Below are 24,035 nucleotides of genomic sequence, written 5' to 3'. Positions count from 1 at the left end.
CCTAGAGCTCTGACCAGGCATGTTCGGTACTCTAAAATAGCCAGAAGAAGCAGCTAAACAATTTAAGACTAGTATCAGGTTTTGTCTTTTTAGAGTTCATTGACAGCCATTGTCTGCTGTCTGCCCTTGCCTTGACAATGTTAGGCTGAATGGCTGTTTACCGACTGATGTCACTCCTCAATATACAAGCTTTATTTGAATACATATTCGCTGAAACTCGACTTTTAACAGTTTAGATATATCTCAGCTAATTTCTGCATGCATCAAGTTGTATGTATGCAGTTGTCTGGCTCGATTTCGCGGTTTTCTGTCAATGGTTAAAGTGACTGCTGAATGTAGTGTAGCCTAATGGGATCAGTGCATCATTGGAGGATGGGTCGCACCGCGGGTGTGCGCGCAAACACATCCACACACACACAGATCCACCCACCTGCCCACATGCACAGTGCTTGGAGAACAGACTTCCTCACACTCCAGAAGGACCTCTGCGGCCCTCTCCTCCCATATGGGCCCACTTAGAGAGAGAAGGCCCGCAGGCAAGCTGAGGACCGCCTTTGAAGAAGCTGAGAACGGAAATGCTTGAGCACACTCAAGCCTGGTGGAAACAATGTTTAGATTGTTTCTGGCATTCTGACTCCATTCCTTGACAGAAGGAAGAATTACCCAGGAAACCTCTCCCACCCAAAAATGGAAGCAAGTAGGCGTGGAGGCCTTGTTATTAGTCCTGTGAGATACTCCAATGGTGAAATTCATTATTAATTTACTTAAAAGTCATTTTTGTTTCGCCATTTGTGTCAATGTAAGTCACTTTCCAGAGCTGAGAGAATGGTGTTGGGTCTAGGTCCCAAAATGAGTGTCCATGTTTCAGCATATTTCATGGATTATAATGTCTGTATGTAACTGTCATAGCTAGAAAGTGCCATGCATTTCCCCCAGGTATCCAACGCTTTCAAAAATGAAAGTGCAGATGCTCTGCTCTGACTAGGACTCTAGGTTCTTGCTCTGCAATGAAAAGTTTACCGTCTAAGCTTCCTTGACTCTGGGTTGTTGTGTACAAGCAGCCAAGGTCTTTCTCAATAGTCGTAGTCTAAGCCGTAGCTGTTTTTGGGCCCCACTAACTGCTATTTTGGAGAATTGAAACTGCTGGTGGTGGTCTTGATGATCCTAGCTGCATGGGCCTTCCCTGTCCTGCCACTGCCAGGCCCTGGCAAAGGCATGTGTGTTTTGTAAGACTCGAACCACGCTGTGCCTTAACAACGCAGTCTGATCCACAAATGCGTCTTTACAACGCATCCCTAGACCACAGATTCGTTACAAAGATTTGCCTTAAGGAAAGCATTGTTGGCCTGAAGTTGGACTTTTTGTCCAACACTTTCCCTACTGTTGCGCAGACTGGAGTTGGACTAGTAAATTATACTCCAGCGTTTTCCCTGAGACAAGTCGTTGTAATGACTTGCGTGGAAAAGGAATGCGTTCGTGGTGAGGACCAGTGCTGTTAAGGCAGGCATGGTAAATGCCTGCATGATTCTGACATGCAACCATACTTCAGAGCAGAGGGGAAGTCTGAGGTGAGATATGGCAAAGACACCAAGCACTGATCATGTACTTCCCTTTATCCTTGTCTCTACTTCCTGCTGTGCGCGTGCCCTGCTTTGAGCCGCGGGGTTGTGCACCCATGGCCTTTCCTCCTTGAGCCCTGGCCAGATCCATCAAAACACACAAGATGATGGACGGAATGTTGCACAATGGCAAAACATTCACCCCCAGTCACAGATCTGGGTTTAATCCATCGTTATTTTGCTCACCAAGCCACCCCAGTTCAGACATGGGCATATGCAAATCAGTCTTGACCCTGTGCCTCATGGGAACAGTCCAGCCCGAACTGCCAAGTGACTGGGGGTGAATGTTTTGCTATTGTGCAACATTCCGTCAATCATCTTGTTTGTTTTGCTGGCCAGTTCCATAGCAGTGCATGGCAGTGAGAGGCAGAGAGCTGAAGGCGGCCAAGCCTCAAGGATTCCTACAACCATGTTGATGCTTGCCCCGGGGCCTTGCAGCTACCTACTCCCATCACCTGCCGATGCCTCCCATGCAAGCCGTACCTGGAAGAAAGGCACCCCCAGGCTTCCGAAACCACAGTGAAGGTGAGAGGAAGAGGTGGCAGGCTATGAACCTCAAACTCTCAGGAACATTAATAAAGTCTCTGCCAGGGGTAAAAGACCCACCGTTCACGACCCTCAAACGAACGAGCACAGAGGACGTTCTGTTCCCCCTGGATGTTTTATTTATCTGCATATTTAGACAGGCCTTTGGGTTTGCTGCAAATTATGCACTAGTCTAGTGTTACTCGAGGTCCAGTGCAACCGAATTATCATAAGTGCAATAAAGATGTGAATGTCTAGCCAGCCTTGTGAGTACACAGAACTGTAAGACTCATTCAGAAAACACAGGCGTGTCTACAGTGCAAAGTAGGCGCCAATTAGTAGAAATTACATAAAATACAATAGACTATATGCAATAAAATGGTAATGTAACAGACTACAGTGGAAAAATCATGGCTCATTGCTGTACACACCGTGCACTGTTTGCAATATCTACATGATCGCAAACAAAGGAGCCGCCCTAAATGAAAACACAACAGTTAACAATGCAGTCCCTCGGCCTTTCCAATGGGTCGACAGCGTTTGCAAACCAGCACTTTAAATCTGCGGGCACTTCCATGCACTGAGTCCCTGCACTTCTTAAATGCGAAATGGAGAATGCAAGTACGCCCTTCAAGGGTGCAATGCTTTTAATGGGAGAGTACCAACACTTCTCAGTAGCAAGCAAGTATTCTAAGATAGTGAATACTTGGCCAAACAAAGCCTGATCATGATGGGTGATTGATCAAGATCACAACACCTAAAATCAAAGATCAGAATCCTCCTCTAAAAGTTAAAACAGATTTGCAAAGCTACACTACTCATAAATCCAGTGTTGATAAACACTGGAACAAAGTGAAACAAAGCAAACGCAGTGACAATAATACAGTGCATCGGTACCCTGCAATGCAAGTGGACAGTGTGGGTAGTTTATATAAGTGAATTATTGTAGCCAAGAACATACGGTTATCGCCCAGTTTAAGGTTAGATAGTGCCAGTCCCTTACAATGGTGATACCTCACAGCCAGAGGCGCAGGGGCTCTAAATCAGGCAGATTCTCACTATGGGAGTGGTAGGAGGTGGGCCTTATTGATAAACAGGTCCTCGGCAACTGGTACAAACCCACCGGCCCAAAGAGCTTCCCTCGGCCACAAATGGCTGCCTTGTCCAGGCAGCTCGCAAACCATCTAGGTGCCAAACGTATGCCACAGAAGCAGGGACGCTCGAATACTAAAAACTATATAAGTTTAATCAGAGAGGAAGGGTCCCTGCCATTCTTATCTCCCGTGCTTGTAAATTCTGTTCTTTGGGCTGACCTCCCCTAGTCTCTGGGGAGGGGTAGAGAGCATCAAACTGCTGTGACCACGTCTATCGTTTCCTTGAGCTGGGTGAGGTCCTCCACGCAAACAAACATCAAAGTCAGGCACCAGCAGGAAGCACCAGCAGAGCTTCAGTAGAGTCCTTCAGGCGTTTTTGTAATTAATAGAAAATGACCAGAACTCAGCTTCATGTGCTGCCGGCATCACCAGAAACATGTCCTATGGAGTTCTTTGTCCAATGGGGTCTTCAACAAGCTGCATGGAGGCTCCAGGTTGTCTGCTCAAGTATTGGGCACTTGATTTATAACCCAGTGTCACCATTCTCCGGGTTCAACAGGTTCAGTCAGTCGGGGAAGGGCAGAGCTTCCCCCCACAGAGGTGTCACTGACAGGCTTCAAGATCAGGATGATTTGCAATAGGCAATGCCTACCTGCAGATGAACAAGGACACCTTCCAGACGGTGGCTCCGAAGGGACATTCTGTGCATCTACTTCAGGCAGCGAGGGGTTTGGCTGTCCATGTCTTTTGTGTGCATCCTTCCTTCCTCTTCTAACAAACATTTTTCATAAATAAGTGTTTGAAGACACTTAAGGGTAAGCTTATGATTGGTGACCTGCCAGAGTTTGATGTTACGGTGCGCTCAATGCATATTGACAAACGCTGCACCTCCAGCACACAGAAGGAATATATTTATATATATTAGCTCGGCACTGCCCCCAAGCCTCTAGACTTCCTGCACAGAGTAGACCCAGGGGGACTAACTCCATGAAAATGTATGATGGGGTCGTGTGATAGTCGGATTGCCATCTCAGGGCAGACAAAAAGGTGTGTCTGCACTATTTTCCAAAAGATAAAAGACAGGGAACTGAAAGGGATAAAGAAACAGAACGGCAGGGATTGGCATAGCTATCCTGGGTGAAGCAAATTTTCTCCAAGCACACAGAGAGTAGACTGAGGTCGCGGTTTCAGATGTTCTTTATTCTGATATCTTTGTTGCTGTCCATATTCCAACACGTGTTTCGTCTACAACTATTTGAGTCACAGCAGACTTCATCAGGGCAAATGCATTGGCTCTATCAAGAACAATAATACGTCATCCAAGTAATGCTTGACAGTATCTAGTAGAAAATCGTATTACAGCAACCTAATACCTTGTATCCAGGTCAGGAGTATTGTACATTTTGCATATACGTAGAGCGAAGAGTCCGTCCGCTGAGGGCATACAGGGTGCAGCCTACCCTACCCAGGCACGCAACACCTATTGGGCTCACAGGGCTTCATTTCCCCCCCACTCCCCCCCCCCGTTGTGTGTGTCAGCCCGGGCGGAGACAGCTTCGCGGGCTGGCGAACATCTAATTGCTGCAGCACCAGAGTACTTAACAGGTCTTTAAAAGACCATATCCTTGTAAATGAGGCTTTTGTTGTGTGTTCACCCCTTCTTACAACCACTCTGTCTATGGTTGGAAGAATTAGCCCCCCACCCCTAAATATTTTTCAGCCCCCCCAAAATTTGGCTCTAGTTGCCCGCCTGACCCTACCTCTTGTGTGGCGGAAAGTCCCCGAGCGGTCTTTCCCCTTTTATTTATCTCTTCTGGGCGAACCTGACCTGAGGAGTGAATGAATGAATGAAAGGAGTCTTGTCCTGCGCGAACTTTGCCCAATGGGCGTCAAGGCGCACATTGGGAGTGGTGCAGTGGCAACAAAGTAGGGGAGAGCCTGGATGGCTCCCTACAGATTTGACGAAGACCTAAAATAAATCAGAGTTTCAGACAATATTGTATTATTTCCTGTCTGTACGTCACACTCAACTCATTTTGTGCCTGAACTCGATTGCCAAAATTAGACGCTATTAGCCAGTTACAATCATGGGGTATTGCCCAGTGGGCTTAAGGGTGAACCCCAAGGGTGTTCGTCCCTTGACATAAAGATCTCACTGAAGACACGGACAGCAAGCGCCGCCATGTTTACATGCAACTATTGACATGACAGTATGGTTAGTAGGGGTGGGCGGAATTTGTGTAATCGCGTTACGCAAATCTTCGCAAAAGGGTAGAAAATCTCTGCGAACAGGCAGAAATTCTACGAACACGCGGAATTGTTTGTTCGCAATGCTTTTTTACTGTTCGCAATTGCTGTTTGCGTGCTCGGGGGAAATATCTCGCGAACACGCATTTTGAGAACGCGAACAAGCAAAAAATTTCGCGAAGTCACGGAACGCAGAATTTTGGCCAATTTCGCGTTGTCCGCGGAACGCGAAATTACCCAAATTCCGCAAATTCCAGGAGGGGAATGGAATTTACCGCCCGGGCCTAATGGTTAGCCGGCATGTGGTGTAGTGATGAAGTAGTTTAGTCCAAGTTGGCAATGGGAATATCTTTGCAGAAGAAAGTGATGTTAAATATGAAAAATGTGCAATGTGAAATTCCTTTGCAGCTTATCGGATGGCGAGTACATCAAGCTGTGCCCGATCAGTCACTTGTTTTTACTGTTTGTTTAAATGAAGTTTCCCGTTTTCGTTAGTTGAAGCGCCAAACGTCAGCGAGGAAGGAAAAGACATTGAAATAGCTGTGTTTATAGGTACTTGTGGGTCTTATGTACGTTTCTGCTCGCACAAGAATGCGATGAAGTGTGGGGTATGCAGCCCTTGCAATGATTGGTTAAACATATCAAGCCATGAGATACTGTAGGCCAGAGCTTTCCAAACTGTGTGTCCCGACACAGTACTGTGTCGCCTGCAAATGGTGGGTGTGTCGCGGGCATTTAGCACATAACTGCTGCTAATTAAGAGGCATTCCTAGACACTCTGCTCTATGGTCTTTTAAAGACCTGTGAAGTGCTCGGGTGCGGCTGTGTGCCCTGTTCCTGGGAAGCTGGGGTGAGGTGACAGAGGGTGACAGACAGAGTGAGTAAGACAGAGGGAGGGAGACAGAGGGAGGGAAACAGAGGGAGGGAGACAGAGGGAGAGAGACAGAGGGAGGGAGGCAGAGGGCGACAGACAGGGGGAGGGAGGCAGAGGGCACCAGACAGAGGGAGGAGGGCGACAGACAGAGGGAGGAGGGCAACAGAGGGAGGGGGACAGAGGGAGGGAAACAGAGACAGAGGGAAGGAGACAGAGGGAGGGAGACAGAGGGAGACAGATATGTAGGCAGAGGGCGACAGACAGAGGGAGACAGACAGAGGGAGGGAGACAGAGGGAGGGAGACAGAGGGAGACAGAGGGAGAGAGACAGACAGAGGTAGGGAGGGAGACAGAGGGAGGGAGACAGACAGAGGGAGGGAGACAGAGAGAGGGGGAAACCATGGGAGACACAGAGAGAGGGAGACAGCAGGAGGGAATCCGGAATAGACAGAGGGAGGGAGAGGGAAACAGATAGAGGGAGACAGAGGGAGGGAGCCAGAGAGAGGGAGACAGAGAGAGGGAGACAGAGAGAGAGGGAGACAGAGGGAGACAGAGGGACAGAGACAGAGGGACGGAGACAGAGGGACGGAGACATAGAGAGGGCAACAGACAGATGGAGGGAGACAGGTGGAGGGAGACAGAGGGAGGGAGACAGTGGGTGTGAGACAGAGGGAGGGAGGCAGACATGAGGGAGAGAGACAAGAGAAAGAGAGACAAGAGGGAGAGAGACAAGAGGGAGAGAGACAAGAGGAAGACAGGCAAGAGGGAGACAGACAAGAGGGTGGGAGACAGAGGGAGACAGAGAGAAAGACAGAGAGAGGGGGAGAGAGAGAGAGAGGGATGGAGGGAGGGAGGGAGGGAGAGAGAGAGAGAGATAGAGAGAGGGAGGGTGACAGAGAGAGAGAGAGGGAGGGAGACAGAGAGAGAGAGACAGAAAGAGGGAGGGAGACAGACAGAGATAGAGACAGAGACAGAGACAGACAGGGACAGACAGAGACAGATAGAGGCAGAGACAGGGAAAGGGCAGAAATATAGAGACAGAGACAGAGAGATGGAGAGGGAGACAGAGGGTGGGAGTCCGGGATAGGAGGGAGGGAGACAGGGACAGACAGAGTCAGGGACAGGCAGACAGAGGCAGAGACTGAGACAGGCAGAGAGAGAGAGGCAGAGAGACAAAGAGGGAGACAGAGGGAGGGAGAAAGAGGGAGGGAGACAGATAGAGGGAGGGAAACAGAGAGAGAGAGACAGAGGGAGGGAGGCACAGGGCCACAGACAGAGGGAGACAGACAGAGGGAGGAGGGCAAAAGAGGGAGGGAGACGGACAGAGGGAGGAGGGTGACAGAGGAAGGAGGGCCACAGAGGGATGGAGACAGAGGGAGGGAAACGGAGACGGAGGGAGGGAGAAAGAGGGACGGAGACAGAGGGAGAAAGAGAGGGAGGCAGAGGGAAACAGGCAGAGGGAGGCGGACAGAGGGAGGAGGGCGACAGAGGGAGGGAGACAGAAAGAGTGAGGGAGATAGAGGGAGAAGGAAACCATGGGAGACAGAGAGAGAGGGAGACAGAGGGAGGGAGACAGAGGGAGGGTGTCCGGGATAGACAGAGGGAGGGAGAGGGAGACAGAGGAAGGGAGACAGAGGAAGGGAGTCCGGGATAGACAGAGGGAGGGAGAGGGAGACAGAGGGAGGGAGACAGAGAGAGAGGGAGACAGAGAGAGAGGGAGACAGGAAGAGAGAGAGAGAGAGAGAGGGAGACAGAGAGAGAGAGGGCGACAGAGGGACAGAGACAGAAGAGCTCCCAAAGAGCTCTTCAGGATCGTGGACTCTCTTACATCCCTTCAGGTCCCCGATCCTGTTGTCCCATCTCAGGAGCTCTGTAATGACATTGCTCGCTTCTTTCAGTCCAAAATAGCAGACATTTACACTGCTTTGGAGTCTCAGAGGCTTTCTACGGTTGAGCCACCAGTCACTGTAGTCCCGGATGTTCCTTCGGCAGAGCCTCCCTTGGCCGGCTATCTGGAATCTTTCCCCCCGCTCTCCCTACAAGATCTTGACACGCGGCTTGATAAAACCAAGTCAGGGTCTCCACTAGATGCTTGCCCTCTTAAGATCTTGAAGCAGTGTAGGGGATCCCTTCTACCCCCCCTACTTGAGATCATGAACGGGGCCATGAGGGAGGGTGTCTTCCCACAGCAGTGGAAAAATGCTGTGGTCAAACCTCTCCTTAAGAAACCCTCCCTAGATCCTGGGGTTTTAAAAAACTTTCGCCCCATCTCACTGCTTCCGGCCCCTGCAAAGATGCTCGAGTCCCATCTTAACGAGCATCTAGCTGCCTTTGTGGAGAACTCAGGCTGCCTTGACCCTTCCCAGCACGGTTTCAGGAGGGAACATAGCACCGAGTCCGCCCTCACCCTGGTTCTCGACTCCATCCGCATGAGTGTGGATGAGGGCCGGACATCCCTCCTGATCCTTCTGGATCTCACAGCTGCCTTCGATACCCTATCTCCCCAGGTCTTAACATCTCGACTGGGTGAGATTGGGGTCCGGGGGGCAGCCTTGGGTCTGCTCTCTTCCTTTCTCGACCATAGGGAGCAGAAGGTTATGCTGGGAAAATTTCTATCTCCATCCCTGTCTGTGCAATGTGGGGTCCCTCAAGGGTTGGCGCTTAGTCCCACCCTTTTTAACATCTATGTGACCCCCCTTGCCAGACTTATCAGATCTTTTGGGATGGAGGTAGTTTCCTACGCGGACGACACTCAGATCCTCGTGTCTCTCTCCCAGTCAATTGAGCTGACCGCCTCCAGATTTAGATCCTGTATGGAGGCCGTCGGCCAGTGGATGATTTACAATTCACTCAAATTGAATGGGGAGAAGACCGAGGTGATGGTGTTCGGCGGAAGGGAAGATATTTGGTCCATGGAGTGGTGGCCTGACTCGCTCGGGCTTTGCCCTAAACCAACTTCTTCGGCGAAAAATCTTGGGGTAATGATTGACCCCACCCTGGACATGCGCCAGCAAGTCAATAGGACGGTATCGACCTGTTGGGGCATAATCCACGTTCTTAGGAAAATTAGGAACTACCTTTCCCAGCCGGCAAGAAGGCAACTTGCTGTCGCCCTTTTGGGATCGCGTCTGGACTACTGCAATGCGCTGTATGCTGGACTGAATAAGAGTCAGATGCAGCGCTTGCAGGTAGTCCAGAATGCGGCAGCTAGATTTGTCCTCGATCTTCCCCGTCGCTCTTCGGCCACGCTGGCCAGGAAGCAGCTGCATTGGCTTCCGATAAAGGAGCGGATTGTGTTCAAATCCATGTGTATGGTCTATAAGGCCTTGGCTAAAAGCAGACCCACTGGGATTAGAGCCATCCTGACCTATTACAACCCTGGCAGGAGCCTCCGCTCCTCTAATCACTCTTTCCTCCACATCCCTCGCATTCGGAAAGCCAGATGGGGTGGTAAGGCATTTTCCCTCTTGGCCCCTAAATGGTAGAACGATCTCCCATTAGAACTCAGGTCCCTCCCTTCCCTCCAAACCTTCAGAGCTGCCCTTAAAACACGCCTCTTTGTTCAAGCGTACATGTAAGTGCATGAGTGCCCGCTTTCTGATCTTTTTGTTTAGGCGCCTTGACACCTTCGGGTTTTAGTTTGCGCATTACAAGATGCAAAATAAATAAATAAATAAATAAAGGAGGGAAACAGAGGACGAGTGATAGAGGGAGGGAAACAGAGACAGAGGGAGGGAGACAGAGGGACGGAGACAGAGGGAGACAGAGAGGGATGCAGAGGGCAACAGGCAGAGGGAGACAGACAGAGGGAGGAGGGCGACAGAGGGAGGGAGACAGACAGAGGGAGGGAGACAGAGGGAGGGAGACAGAGAGAGAGGGAAACCGTGGGAGACAGAGAGAAAGGGAGACAGAGGGAGGGGGACAGAGGGAGGGAGTCTGGGATAGACAGAGGGAGGGAGACAGAGGGAGGGAGACAGAGAGAGGAGAGGGAGACAGAGAGAGAGGAAGACTGAGGGAGACATAGGGACAGAGACAGAGGGAGGGAGACCGATGGAGGGAGACAGATGGAGGGAGACAGAGGGAGGGAGACAGAGGGAAGGAGACAGAGGTAGGAAGACGGAGCGAGAAAGACAAGAGGGAGAGAGACAAGAGGGAGACAGGCAAGAGGGAGACAGGCAAGAGGGAGATAGGCAAGAGGGAGAGAGAGGGAGGGAGACAGAGGGAGACAGAGAGTGGGAGAGAGAGGCAGAGAGAGGAAGAGGGAAAGTGGGAGAGAGAGAGATAGAGAGAGGGACGGAGACAGAGAGAGAGAGAGAGGGGGAGACAGAGAAAGAGGGAGACAGAGAGAGAGGGTGACAGAGATAGAAGGAGACAGAGAGAGAGGGAGACAGAGGGAGGGAGAAAGAGGGAGGGAGACAGAGGAAGGGAGACAGAGACAGAGGGAGACAGACAGAGGGATGAGACAGAGTGAGGGAGACAGACAAAAGGAGACTATTTGCCCACTTTTATTTCAAAATTTTCTTCTGGGGGGAGAAACTCTCGTCCACCCCCAACCCCCCGCCAACACCCCCCCTGAGCCCTACACTGCCTTACTGTGTCACAAAATGATGCATCTCCAAAAAGTGTGCCACCAACATGAAAAGTTTGGAAAGCTGTGCTGTAGGCCATTATTCTGACTACGGGGTATGCATGCCACCTCTTCACACCTGCCCGGGCCATCCCAGCGAGGAACAGCAGGGGGCGTGTCTTAAAGCAAGCACCTTCCGGTAATGTGAAAACGCAACCACAATAAGCCTCTTGTGAAATATTCATAGACCTCTGGCACTGATTCAGAATGAAAGTCATATTAATAGGATCCTGTGTGACACCTGCCAGGAACTCCCCGACTCCAGAAAAAGTACAGAGAGCAGACATAAAAAGTACATACTCGGATTTACTATGGCTCTGTGCTTTCACAAAGTGACTTAAAGGCATGTATTGGTACTTACGTTCCAACCCAAACAGCATTTTGAGCTGTAAAGCTGCCCTTTTCTAAGCACAAAAAAAGTGCTTTAAGCTGCTTTGTGTCCATGGGCTGACTTGGACAGATCAGTGCAAACATCCACAGGTTTCAAGGTGAAGTCAAATCTACTAAGATAGGCAGACCAAGCTCTGCGTCAAAAAAATAACGCTTTCTTGACTCAGGTGCTAACGAGGACAAATGTGTACATTTGCTACGAGTGTGCTGAAGTGCAGAGCACACATCCAATGATTGGATCTTTGTGAATTTATTTGCACATAGGCATTAGGACTGGGAGGATATGCTTCCAGTTCAAGTTCTGTGCTAGACAATGTGCACAAGGCATACTTATATATGCACCAGCATAAGGGGTGAGCGCAGCACCAGTTCAGTCGTAGCACACAACGCTCTGCTTTTTTTTAATCTCTTGTGCAATGCAGAAAATTTAGTTGCTGCCCTGGTTAACATGAAAAATGCGAAATTTGGCCCCACCGTGAATGTCAAAGGCACAAACACCAATCTACAGCTGTTTTGGGAGGTAGTTCCACAGGGGATTGTGAACAATTCTACATGTTCTACTAACAGATGAAATTGTACTTTTCCGTGATCACCTCAGGTTAATTTCTGTAGAGATGAATCGGGCTGATCACAATATAGAAGGGACTATTCATGTCCAAATCCTTGTTGATAATACTTAATATTAAATATTGTACAATATGCAGATCAAACACAGTTGATGCAATATTGGAAGGCGTGAATTCAGTATCAAATAATGCTACAAATGTATCCTCCCAGCTCTTCAAACTTCAAGGTCAGTTTCATAGACATCCCTGTAGAGCGATCCTCAGTAGCCATGATGGAAGAGTGCATACTTCAATGGCCATCAGAGAGTGACAACAATTGCAGTTGATTTTGCAGCCTACGTAATACAAAATAACACCTAGAGATCTGTTTGAATAGTAGGTATCTGCTGTGCCTGAGATGCTGGCCTTCCCCTTTACTTGATACCATTAATTCAATGTTAGAATCATTCATCAAAGCCTGATCTAATGGGGGTGGTTGAGAGTGGCTGCAAAGGAAAGATGGCGGCCACTTTCCTGTTATGCCCCAATCCTTGCTCACTGTGTTCCCTCCTAAGCAGTTCTAAGTATCAATTTAGGGCCTGACAGAATGAGACAGCAGGGAAAGTCTCCACAGGCTCCAGAGTAACCTGGAAAGGATTAGATTTCATGCCAAAAGTCCCTTACATTAGTGATTGCAAAGATGCACTAATTTCTGTCAAAATGGTGTCAGCTCCTCACCCACGCCCACAGAGCACTACACAACACCAAACCAGCATACCTCAACAAGCGTCTCACCTTCTACACACTGAATCGCCAGCTACGCTCTGCCGACCTCGCCCTTGCTGCCGTCCCGCGCATCCACAGGACCTCCACCGGTGGCAGATCCTTCTCCTACCTCGCGGCCAAGACGTGGAACACACTCCCCACACAGCTGCGACACACCCAGGACATGCTGACCTTCAGGAAACTTCTCAAGACCTGGCTGTTCAAGCAGTAGCTGCACCCCCACCCACGCTCAGTGCCTTGAGACCCTCGCGGGTGTTTAGTGTGCTCTACAAATAATTTGATTGATTGATTGATTGAGTATCCACGAGGAACACTGAGTCTCAGTAAAAGAGATGGGGCCATTCTCAATTAACATAAATAGCAGCCTGAGAGAATTCCACTCACTGCCTCCCGATTACTGCAAAACCACTCAGTGCTGCGGAAGTAACTCTTCAGGAAGAGAGGCGAAAGCGTGTGGACAATTCAGGACATGAGAGGTAGGTGGATGGATCTCAAAAGGCCGGAGAGCACCAAGAGCCGGCATTGAAAGAGGAAATGAACCGGCAGACAGAGGTAGAAAAGAACATACTGCAAGAAGCAAAAGTCCCTTAGTGCATCTCATCAATGAACCTTGCTTCTAGTAACCAGAAAGTCACAGGGTGCAAAGGAGACAGCAGGAGCAAGAGATCAGAACTGCGGCATTGATGCGCACAGCAACGTCCACATGGATTGGTCATAGGAATATGACCCACTCACACAGTGTTGCAGTAAGCCAGTAACAGCTCTCAATGACAGAGCAAGTTTGGCTGCGCAGTGCCAAAGAATGTCCTACATGGGACACAGGAATACACCAACATTCCATACAAATCCACAAAAGAGTGCCAGATGTGCCCAACCAACTTCAGCAAGCCCCCCCTTCCCCCCTCCCCACACTGCCGGGGCTAAAGTTACCTCACTGCATGACAGTACTAGAGTGTTCAATGTGACCAAGAGGAACCTGAATGTAAAAGAGAGAAAGTCTGTTGTCATATAAAGGATGCACAAAGCTGGCCCCAAATATTTAGTGAATACTCTATGTTGTGGAACCCAAGGACAGCCGAACCGAGCCATATAACTTTATTTACTGTGTGCTGTCACCAAGGCAGATGGCGTGAATTAATTGGTCAGTTTTCTCCCAGTGTTCTTTATATATCAAGAATACTAAGACAATAATTATGAAATTGTGTATTAAGTAGAAAATATCAATGGATTCACAATAGTGACTGTCTCCACTTTTGTGGTGTAAGAGCCAGAAAATGAATGAATCCCTATCGAGAGCTCTTTTTGTTCATTTGGGAAACGACAGCAGGTGGGGCAATACTCATGAAAGCATGGGAGAGTTGATGGAGGGCCGCCACTGAGCATAATGCATCAGAAGGCACAGGGAACTGTTTTGAAAGTTGTAATAGCTTGGTAAATGATCCCTGAGGAAATAAACAAAAAGTTCACAGGCTCTTTACAGATGATGGAGCAGGTGTGGGCTAAGGTGTGATTGGGCATGCATATGGCAGTCGTGCCCTGTTATGGTGGCAAATTGAGGGAGACGCTCCCGGAGCGCTAACAGACATATTGGGTTTTGCCTAAAACAGGAATACTGGGCAAGTGACCTGTGATTTGGAGCATGGACAGGGGAAAAGAATGGAAGTTGGTGTGACCACTGTAGGTGGTAGGCAGGACGACACTGAGGAGATGCTGAAAACAAAAAGAGTGCACTCAATGCAAATGTGTGGGAGGGGGAATATGGGACACTATGTCTATGTAAAGACTATTGCGCCTCTTGCCTAAGTCGAAGAAGGACTTTGGGGGCCTCTGGCGACGGGTGCTGCCGTGAATGGAGAAAGACAACATAGATCTCACCTGCCCTGTGTGGCTCAGAACTTTATGTATTTAACTGAAAAACACAAACAGGAAATGAGTTTCATCAAAATCAACTTGAATAAGACTGCAGGCTGAGATCAAAGATGCTGCAAATCATCGGAAAGGGTCTGGAGGGCGAAATGATTGATTTAATTCACGTGTGACTTACTTGAGCAGAACAGGGGTGCCAGGGTATATTAACATTAGGTGGTTTGATGTGTCACATGATTTAAAGCTAATAACAAATGTTTTTCTTTAAAAATAAAAAAAGTCAGATATGTGATGTAAACCAGAGGGTATTCACTTAAAGGATCCATCTAGTGGAAGGTGTCAAAATAGATCTGAAATTCCAAGCAGACAAGCAAAGCAACATTTTAGAATGACTATTATTGGAGACGCGGGACCAATCTTACGGTTTTTCCCTCTTCACTGGACGGCTCCTTCAACCAAAGCAGACATTTCATGAGCACCCCAAATGGCGATTTACAGGTACATTTAATATAGCCTTATAGCCCTATACCAGCTATTAAAGGTCCTCTCCAGCGTTAAAGGCCCGAGCCGAAGGCGAGGGCCTTTAACAAGGGAGAGGGACTTTAATAGTGGTATAGCCCTCTACGAAGGGCTATAAGGCTATTAGAACATTCTGCCACTAGAAGACAGAATGTTCTAACAAAAAAACAAAGTCTTCAGGGAGCGCAAGGGGATTGAAATCTCCTCAGGCTCCCTGAAGCCTTTGTTCACAGCCAGAGCTGTGAACAAAGAAACATTGGAATGTTGGAGCTCCAGGCTTATACCAGCCATTATAAGCCCGGAGCACTCCATTGTTTTCAATGGAGCTCCCAACATTTCAATGTTCTAATGCAATGTAGATGCCATTCACTGTGCCCTGTGGTGGAGGTAGTGAGTGGACTCCTAGAAATCTTCCACATTGGGGCAGTGTCAGGTTTTGCTTGACTTGGGCCTAAACAAGTTTAGGTGAGCATAGAGGTAGTCGGCAAGAGGCAGCTAGCCCACAAAGCGAAGGTTGCACAGTGGTGTGGGGGTTAATTGCCAGTACTGGCAGTACAGATGAAGAGTGTATTGAAGTACATGCACTGCTTTCTTTCTAATCTGAGAGTGCTGGGAGAGAGAGGACATCTGGAGATGCAGAAACCACCGGCCACAAATGCTGCAAGCGGTTGGCCAGTCAAAGAGACTACATTGGGTGCTACTGTGAGCGTCCAATATTTCTTAATTTCTTAGAAATAGATTTATATGGAGTTTAGATTCTAATTTATCAGCACGACTGATGTGCCTTGACCTGGTGCCAACAGAGGGTAGTGATCACCCACCTCCAGTAAACCAAACTATTCAGCATCATAAACTCATGAAAAGCAACCTCCACTTTGACTGTTTCTTGCAGCAGGAGGCCCCCACACCTCTGTAAATCTATGTCAGGATATTATCTGCATAAAAACTGTCTTACATCAATATTGCATCACAACGTGTGTTAAAAAAGTTTGTCGATTTTCTGTTATTAACTCCAATGGGCGATATTTAAGACACCACATTCATTTCAAACACTATTCCGACAACAACGTTCTGGTGCCGCACCCAACTCCGTACCTTTTGCCCAGAGACTCCAAATTCAGAATGGCGCACGTCATTTTTCGCAACAGACAAAGAAGTGTGCATGCCTTCTAGCCAAAATGTAAGCGCCGCTACCACCAGCACCCCTCAGGGTGCTCTGGCACACATGTTTAATGTGGTGACTATACTAACACTCACATGTTAATATTAAACGCTAACTGTCCACAATGTATACAATATGGATAACATTATGCTTGAGAATGGATGAAAGACAATGATGTTCTGTAAAAGATCCTCTAAGTACCTAAATAAATGTAATATGCATAAGAACAATGTATCTAAAACAATAGGAAATTGTTTTCTTACCAGCATCGCTTCTGTCTCCCTGGTCACCCTTTTCTCCTTTTAGACCTCGATCTCCTGAAAAATAAAGAATAGTGGGTTAATACAGGTCTCTGCTAAACCTTCAGAGGCAATAAACCCACAAGTGACATGCAACAATCTACTGATAATCATACTGGCAAAAAAGACCTATCCAGTGACAAGGGGGGTTTAATTCAATCGTTTAGCTGTTTCTAGAAAGTTCCAGAAACATTTGCCTTCGTAGTGTCTAAGGTATCAAATGCAAACATGTTGTAACATAAACAATCTGTACATATTTTTTCAATCTCATTTTGTGGTATTCTCACTTAGGATAATGTTGAATCACAAAAATAGATTATTTTGAAATAGTAAATTGTTAATTCCCTCTGTGCTAAAACAATGATGATTTTGCAAATAAAGTCATTCAAATTCCCACCAAGTAGATAAGACGAGGAAGAAATACAACTAAGGCCCTCGGTATAAATTGGCTGAATGAAATGAACGCAGGTTATTATGTGTTAATTTTACTCTGCCTGATTATACCCTGTAGGTTTTTCCTCACCTAATTGTACTGGGCATGGGACAACCAGACATTATTTTTCTTGCCAAATCACATGAGTTTTTTTTTTAGCTGTAAAAGCCGTGAACCCTCATTCCACATTTATTTCCAATGAGGAGAATATTATGATGCCCCCCCTCTAAAACATTTAAACCGCTACTTTCCTCCCCTAAAGTTTCTAACAGCCTCCTCCAACCCTACTCAACCCACTGACCTGCGTATACATTTACCACCTGTTCAGCGCAGGAGGTACAGTTAGGCAGTAAAACCCAATGGAGCTGGTGATTCTGTGTGGTTTTAAAACAGGAACAAGCATTTCCAGTGCAATAGGTCTAGCCTTACTGAACGTTTTAGCTATTGGTGTTGCATGGGAGTGAACCAAACTATGAAAGGAGGGACTAATGTAACCCATTTGCCACACAAAAGAACCGTATTTAGAAAGGCACCGAAGGGAACAAAGGAAAATTGAGGGACGGAATCAATGCAGATAGCAGATACCGCATGCCTCGCAGAGCAGCGCATGCGCGCTGTTAGGCTCGACCTGAAAATCGGTCCCATGCAGTAAATCGCCATTATAGGGTTTTCTACATGGTTCTGGGGCTTTGTTACCAGGCAGTAACTGTAAGATCACATGCAATTTTATTGAACATACAATGACATTTACTGACAAGGACTTCCCCGTCTGGCATCAACTTCTGTTTCTGCTGTTTTATGTTATGTCTCTTACAGCAGAAATCATGATATTATTCCAACTTGTGATATGTGACAAGCAAACATATTAGGCCTAAAATGTCAGAGAACTAAAAAGGCATTCGAGGCAAGATCTAATTGTTTGATTTTTGTTGCTAGGCATGACACCCATTCTAATGTCCAGTGAGTGGTTATGATTGAAGAAGCACAACCTATGTTAGGGACTCCTTAGTGCAACGAAGAAGCATGGACGTCATTTAGGGGTCACCAGGGTTCGCAGCTGTGACCCCAGGCTTGCCCCTTGCAACCCCTGCCATTGCATTTGCGACTCATGGCCTCAGAGGTGGCAAAATCAATGCGTGGAACAGAGGGGCAGCTCATCCTTATGGACATCAGTTGGATCTCCCAAATCATTGTTTTCTGTAAAAATTATATTCACAATAAGAGTGAATAATAAATGATTATTCGCTATTAGTGTAATAAAAAAGGAGTACAATTCGCTGGAATATACTCCTCCCTGGCAGCAGAGGTAAGTAGACAATTATTTAAAATGTATGGTGTGTGCATGCGTGCAGGTGAGATTGTATGAGTGAGAGTATGTGTATGTGTGGTAGTGGAGGTATATGTTTAAGCACTCCCAAATGATAGCATATCCAGAATATCGGCAGTACAGAGTGAACCTGTTTACTATCTTGTCAAGGGTGTGGGTAGGGTCAGCAGCGAAAGGTAAGATATCACCAGCGAATAAGGAGATCCTCTCCTCCCACTCCTCGGTTCATCAGAGTCCTTTAATCAGAGAGTTGCAGCGCACCCACTCCACTAGGGGCTCCAGGGCCAGTGCAACAATCAGGGGGGAAGTGGACAGCCCTGGCGTAAGCCCAGAAGGAGTTGAAACGCAGAGAACACACCACCATTAACAGTCACCTGGACCAGAGGATCGGATTACCGGGGATGCACCCATGATAGAAAACGCGGGCCCAAACCGAACCGCTGGAGAACTTCCATCATGAATGGTCACTCGACAGTCCCACACTACACGTTTTTCACCCTGAGCAGTCTCAGGGTCTGTGGCTGTATTAGTGGCAAAGTAGGAGGCAGTCTAGTGAGCAAACAATATGCAAGGCAGGCCCGTCAGGTGCATAAGTAGCATTGCGGCCAGAAGCATCGATCAGGGAGCCCGGGTCTCTTCAGGGTAACACAGCACTTGCAATGGCCTCTGCTCCAACGTGGCCCGCAGCTTCTCCCTACGCGGGCCGCCGGTCACTGGTAGAAACTGCTGCCTGGGCTCTCCTGGTGGCACTGCACACAGAGGCACCACAAGCGCCCCAGTCACAGCCATCCTCGGGTACAGAGGGGTAGGGAGAATTAGGCCACTGTGCAATAGTTGCAAAAAACACAGATGATGGACAGAATGCAGAACAATGTCTTACATTCACTCCAGTACAAGGTTCTGGGCCCAAATCCATCGTTTTTTTGCACTCCACACCACCCTAGGTTAGACACTGGCTATATGCAAATCAGCCTTGACCCTGTGATTCATGGGAACAGTCCAGCCCGAACTACCAAGCCATGTCTTTCCCAGACCGGAATTAGGCATCCAAGGACCGGTTTCTGGCTATCACCCTTCTTCAGCCTGGATAGCTTGACTCCAGTGATGTGGAGAGCCTGGGACTCACGTCTGAATATACCCATCCCACTCGGATTGAAAATTGCAAAAAACACAGTTGATGGACAGAATGTAGAACAATGTCTTACATTCACCCCAGTACAAAGATCTGGGCCTAGTATAATAGTTACCACTGTGGCTGGCTCCATTGGCTTAAGTGCCTCGCTCGGCACAGGGGCAAAGCCGTGCTGAAATACCTCCAAGTCTCCAGCCGCTCCCAGGGCCCCAGGACAGCTGTTGGTTGCCACTGGTCATCACCAGCAAGAGGCAACAGATGAAGCAATCGTGGGACAGGCGCCTCCAGTCCACCACGGCTGCAGTCAAGGCCACATGCAAGACTGGGGCCACACTCCCAGCACAGGCCTCGTCCCAGTCTTCCTCAATGGGGCAATGGCCAGGCCAGTGAAGCAGCCCAGCTAGTTTCTTAGGCTACACAGGGCTCAAGCGTTGAGTCAACGCAACCCCAGGATGGAAGACTGCATGAATATGATGGGGATGAGCAAACCAAGGATGGGAGCGCATTAGAGTGCTACCATCATGATCGGCGGTGGTCACACCCCCATTAATGTGCATTCTTGATGATTGTGCACCAAAAATGAAAAGCTCAAGGGCAATGGTTGAGATTCAATTTTACAACTATTTTATGTATTAGCACTGCTCTTTGCCCTGATTACATATTATTCTATGTTGAACTTTTGCTCTTTATTGTATGATTACAAGCAGACCCCAATAAGAACAAACTTGTAACTCAATAACTGTGTTTATAAAAAACAAATCTGGACAGGTTTTGCGATGACAACGAAGCAATTACATATCATTTACAAAGGAGATTTGTACAGAGAAATATACAAAAACGTACTGTATTTGGCACAATAGCGTGTATTTCTTTCCTTTTTATCCAAAATGCATCCCTTATTGTTTCATTTAATTTTATTTTAAGACTTTATAGCCTGCACCACATACACTGATGGAAACAGAGCATTTCCATATACTAGATCCCATGAAGAGTTAAGTAGCATAGTCCACATTTCTCCATGTGTTCCCTCCTAAAATGCAGAATTACAGTGAAATAAGGTCAGATTAGCACAACCCTTCTGGTTACCATGAACATGCATTCCTCAGCTACATTCATGGATCAATCCAATCCGCAGTGCTTCTTGTAAGAAGTTCTTCCAATGTCTAAATAAAGTACTTTCACAAGTACCTTTATAGATGGGCGACCGAGATCCGGACTCCTCAGCCAAATACTATCCCCCATCTGCTGCTGGTGATTTTCGTGAAATCCCGCCTCTCTTAATACAGAATATAAATGGCAATCGCTCAGTTTTTAAGATTGGATAATTGTTAATGACAATCTTTAATCAATTTGAGAGTGGTAATTTACTCCCTGTTGTAAGTACCACTAACTGAAAAGCGTGCAAGTGTTTCACTTAGTGTAAAGTAGGATTCGGTATGTTGAGCCATAGAAAAGTAAAATCCTTAAAAGCCTTCAAAGACTGAGAGAAGGCTGTCATCTGTCCCCACACAGCTTTCAAAGACCAACTGTCATCTGTCCCCGCACAGCTTTAAAAGACCAACAGAAGGCTGTCATCTGTCCCCACACAGCTTTCAAAGACTGAGAGAAGGCTGTCATCTGTCCCCACACAGCTTTCAAAGACCAACTGTCATCTGTCCCCGCACAGCTTTAAAAGACCAACGGAAGGCTGTCATCTGTCCGCACACAGCCTTCAAAGATTGAGAGAAGGCTGTCATCTGTCCCCACACAGCTTTCAAAGACCAACGGAAGGCTGTCATCTGTCCCCACACAGCCTTCAAAGACTGAGAGAAGGCTGTCATCTGTCCCCACACAGCCTTCAAAGACTGAGAGAAGGCTGTCATCTGTCCCCACACAGCTTTCAAAGACTACGAGAGGGCTGTCATCTGTCCCAACACAGCCTTCAAAGACTCAGAGAAGGCTGTCATCTGTCCCCGCACAGCCTTCAAAGACTCAGAGAAGGCTGTCATCTGTCCCCACACAGCCTTCAAAGACTAAGAGAAGGGTGTCATCTGTCCCCGCACAGCCTTCAAACACTTAAGAGAAGGGTGTCATCTCTCCCCACACAGCCTTCAAAGACTAAGAGGCGGCTGTCATCTGTCTCCACTCAGCTTTCAAAGACTAAGTGAAGGCTGTCATCTGTCCCCACATAGGCTTCAAAGACTGGGGGAAGACTGTCATCTGTTCCCACATAGCCTTCAAAGACTGGAGGAAGGCTGTCATCTGCCCCACACAGCTTTCAAAGACTCAGAGAAGGCTGTCATATGTCCCCCCACAGCCTTCAAAGACTAAGAGAAGGCTGTCATCTGTCCCCAATCAGCTTTCAAAGACTAATAGAGGGCTATCATGCCTCCCCACACAGCTTTTAAAGACTAAGAGAAGGCTGTCATCTGTCCCCACACAGCTTTCAAAGACTTAGAGAAGGATGCCATCTGCCCCACACAACCTTCAAAGACTAAGAGAGGGCTGTCATCGTCCCCACACAACCTTCAAGACTAAGAGAAAGCTGTCATCTGTCCCCACACAGCTTTCAAAGACTTAGAGAAGGCGGCCATCTGCCCCACACAACCTTCAAAGACTAAGAGAAGGCTGTCATCTGTCCCCACACAGCCTTCAAAGACTAAGAGAGGGCTGTCATTTCTCCCCACACAGCTTTCAAAGACTAAGAGAAGGCTGTTATCTGTCCCTACATAGCCTTCAAAGACTGAGAGAAGGCTGTCATCTGCCCCACACAGCCTTCAAAGACTGGGGAAAGGCTGTCATCTGTCCCCAGACAGTTTTCAGAGACCCAGAGAAGGCTGTCATCTGTCCCCAAACAGCCCTCAAAGACTAGGAGAGGGCTGTCATCTGCCCCACACAGCCTTCAAAGACTGGGGAAAGGCTGTCATCTGTCCCCAGACAGCTTTCACAGACTCAGAGAAGGCTGTCATCTGTCCCCACACAGCCCTCAAAGACTAAGAGAGGGCTGTCACCTGTTCCCACACAGCTTTCAAAGACTAAGAGAGGGCTGTTATCAGTCCCCACACAGCTTTCAAAGACTAAGAGAAGGCTGTCATCTGTCCTCACATTGCCTTCAAAGACTGGGGGAAGGCTTTCATCTGTCCCCACATAGCCTTCAAAGACTGGGGGAAGGCTGTCATCTGTCTACACACAGCTTTCAAAGACTCAGAGAAGGCTGTCATCTGTCCCCACACAACCTTCAAAGACTAAGAGAATGCTGTCATCTGTCTCCACTAAGCTTTCAAAGACTGAGAGAAGGCTGTGATTTGTCCCCACATAGACTTCAAAGACTGGGCTAAGAATGTCATCTGTCCCCACACAGCTTTCAAAGACTTAGAGAAGGATGCCATCTGCCCCACACAACCTTCAAAGACTAGGAGAGGGCTGTCATCTGTCCCCACACAACCTTCAAGACTAAGAGAAGGCTGTCATCTGTCCCCACACAGCTTTCAAAGACTTAGAGAAGGCGGCCATCTGCCCCACACAACCTTCAAAGACTAAGAGAAGGCTGTCATCTGTCCCCACACAGCCTTCAAAGACTAAGAGAGGGCTGTCATTTCTCCCCACACAGCTTTCAAAGACTAAGAGAAGGCTGTTATCTGTCCCCACATAGCCTTCAAAGACTGAGAGAAGGCTGTCATCTGCCCCACACAGCCTTCAAAGACCGAGGAAAGGCTGTCATCTGTCCCCAGACAGCTTTCAGAGACTCAGAGAAGGCTGTCATCTGTCCCCACACAGCCCTCAAAGACTAAGAGAGGGCTGTCATCTGTTCTCACACAGCTTTCAAAGAGTAAGAGAGGGCTGTCATCTGTTCCCACACAGCTTTCAAAGACTAAGAAGGGGCTGTCATCTGCCCCACACAGCCTTCAAAGACTGGGGAAAGGCTGTCATCTGTCCCCAGACAGCTTTCAGAGACTCAGAGAAGGCTGTCATCTGTCCCCACACAGCTCTCAAAGACTAAGAGAGGGCTGTCATCTGTTCTCACACAGCTTTCAAAGAGTAAGAGAGGGCTGTCTTCTGTTCCCACACAGCTTTCAAAGACTAAGAGAGGGCTGTCATCTGCCCCACACAGCCTTCAAAGACTGGGGAAATGCTGTAATCTGTCCCCAGACAGCTTTCACAGACTCAGAGAAGGCTGTCATCTGTCCCCACACAGCCCTCAAAGACTAAGAGAAGGCTGTCATCTGTCCCCACACAGCCTTCAAAGACCGGGGAAAGGCTGTCACCTGTTCCCACACAGCTTTCAAAGACTAAGAGAGGGCTGTTATCAGTCCCCACACAGCTTTCAAAGACTAAGAGAAGGTTGTCATCTGTCCTCACATAGCCTTCAAAGACTGGGGGAAGGCTTTCATCTGTCCCCACATAGCCTTCAAAGACTGGGGGAAGGCTGTCATCTGTCCCCACACAGCTTTCAAAGACTCAGAGAAGGCTGTCATCTGTCCCCACACAACCTTCAAAGACTAAGAGAATGCTGTCATCTGTCTCCACTCAGCTTTCAAAGACTGAGAGAGGGCTGTGATTTGTCCCCACATAGACTTCAAAGACTGGGCTAAGACTGTCATCTGTCCCCACA

At 48.0% G+C, this 24,035-nt stretch overlaps 1 protein-coding gene across 2 annotated transcripts in view; it reads right to left on the bottom strand.

The window, feature by feature from the left end:
• SCARA5 (scavenger receptor class A member 5) overlaps positions 1 to 24,035 on the bottom strand; it is a 1,124,331-nt gene that overhangs the window by 138,316 nt on the left and 961,980 nt on the right. For both annotated transcript variants that reach the window (XM_086928035.1, XM_086928037.1), the window contains exon 7: positions 16,517 to 16,570. In XM_086928035.1, coding sequence (XP_086784161.1) covers positions 16,517 to 16,570 — 54 coding nt within the window. The remainder of the gene's footprint in view (positions 1 to 16,516; positions 16,571 to 24,035) is intronic.

This window comes from Lissotriton vulgaris, chromosome 6 (assembly GCF_964263255.1).
Source record: "Lissotriton vulgaris chromosome 6, aLisVul1.2, whole genome shotgun sequence".
Classification (NCBI taxonomy): domain Eukaryota; kingdom Metazoa; phylum Chordata; class Amphibia; order Caudata; family Salamandridae; genus Lissotriton; species Lissotriton vulgaris.
This window is presented reverse-complemented; position numbering and strand designations above follow the sequence as displayed.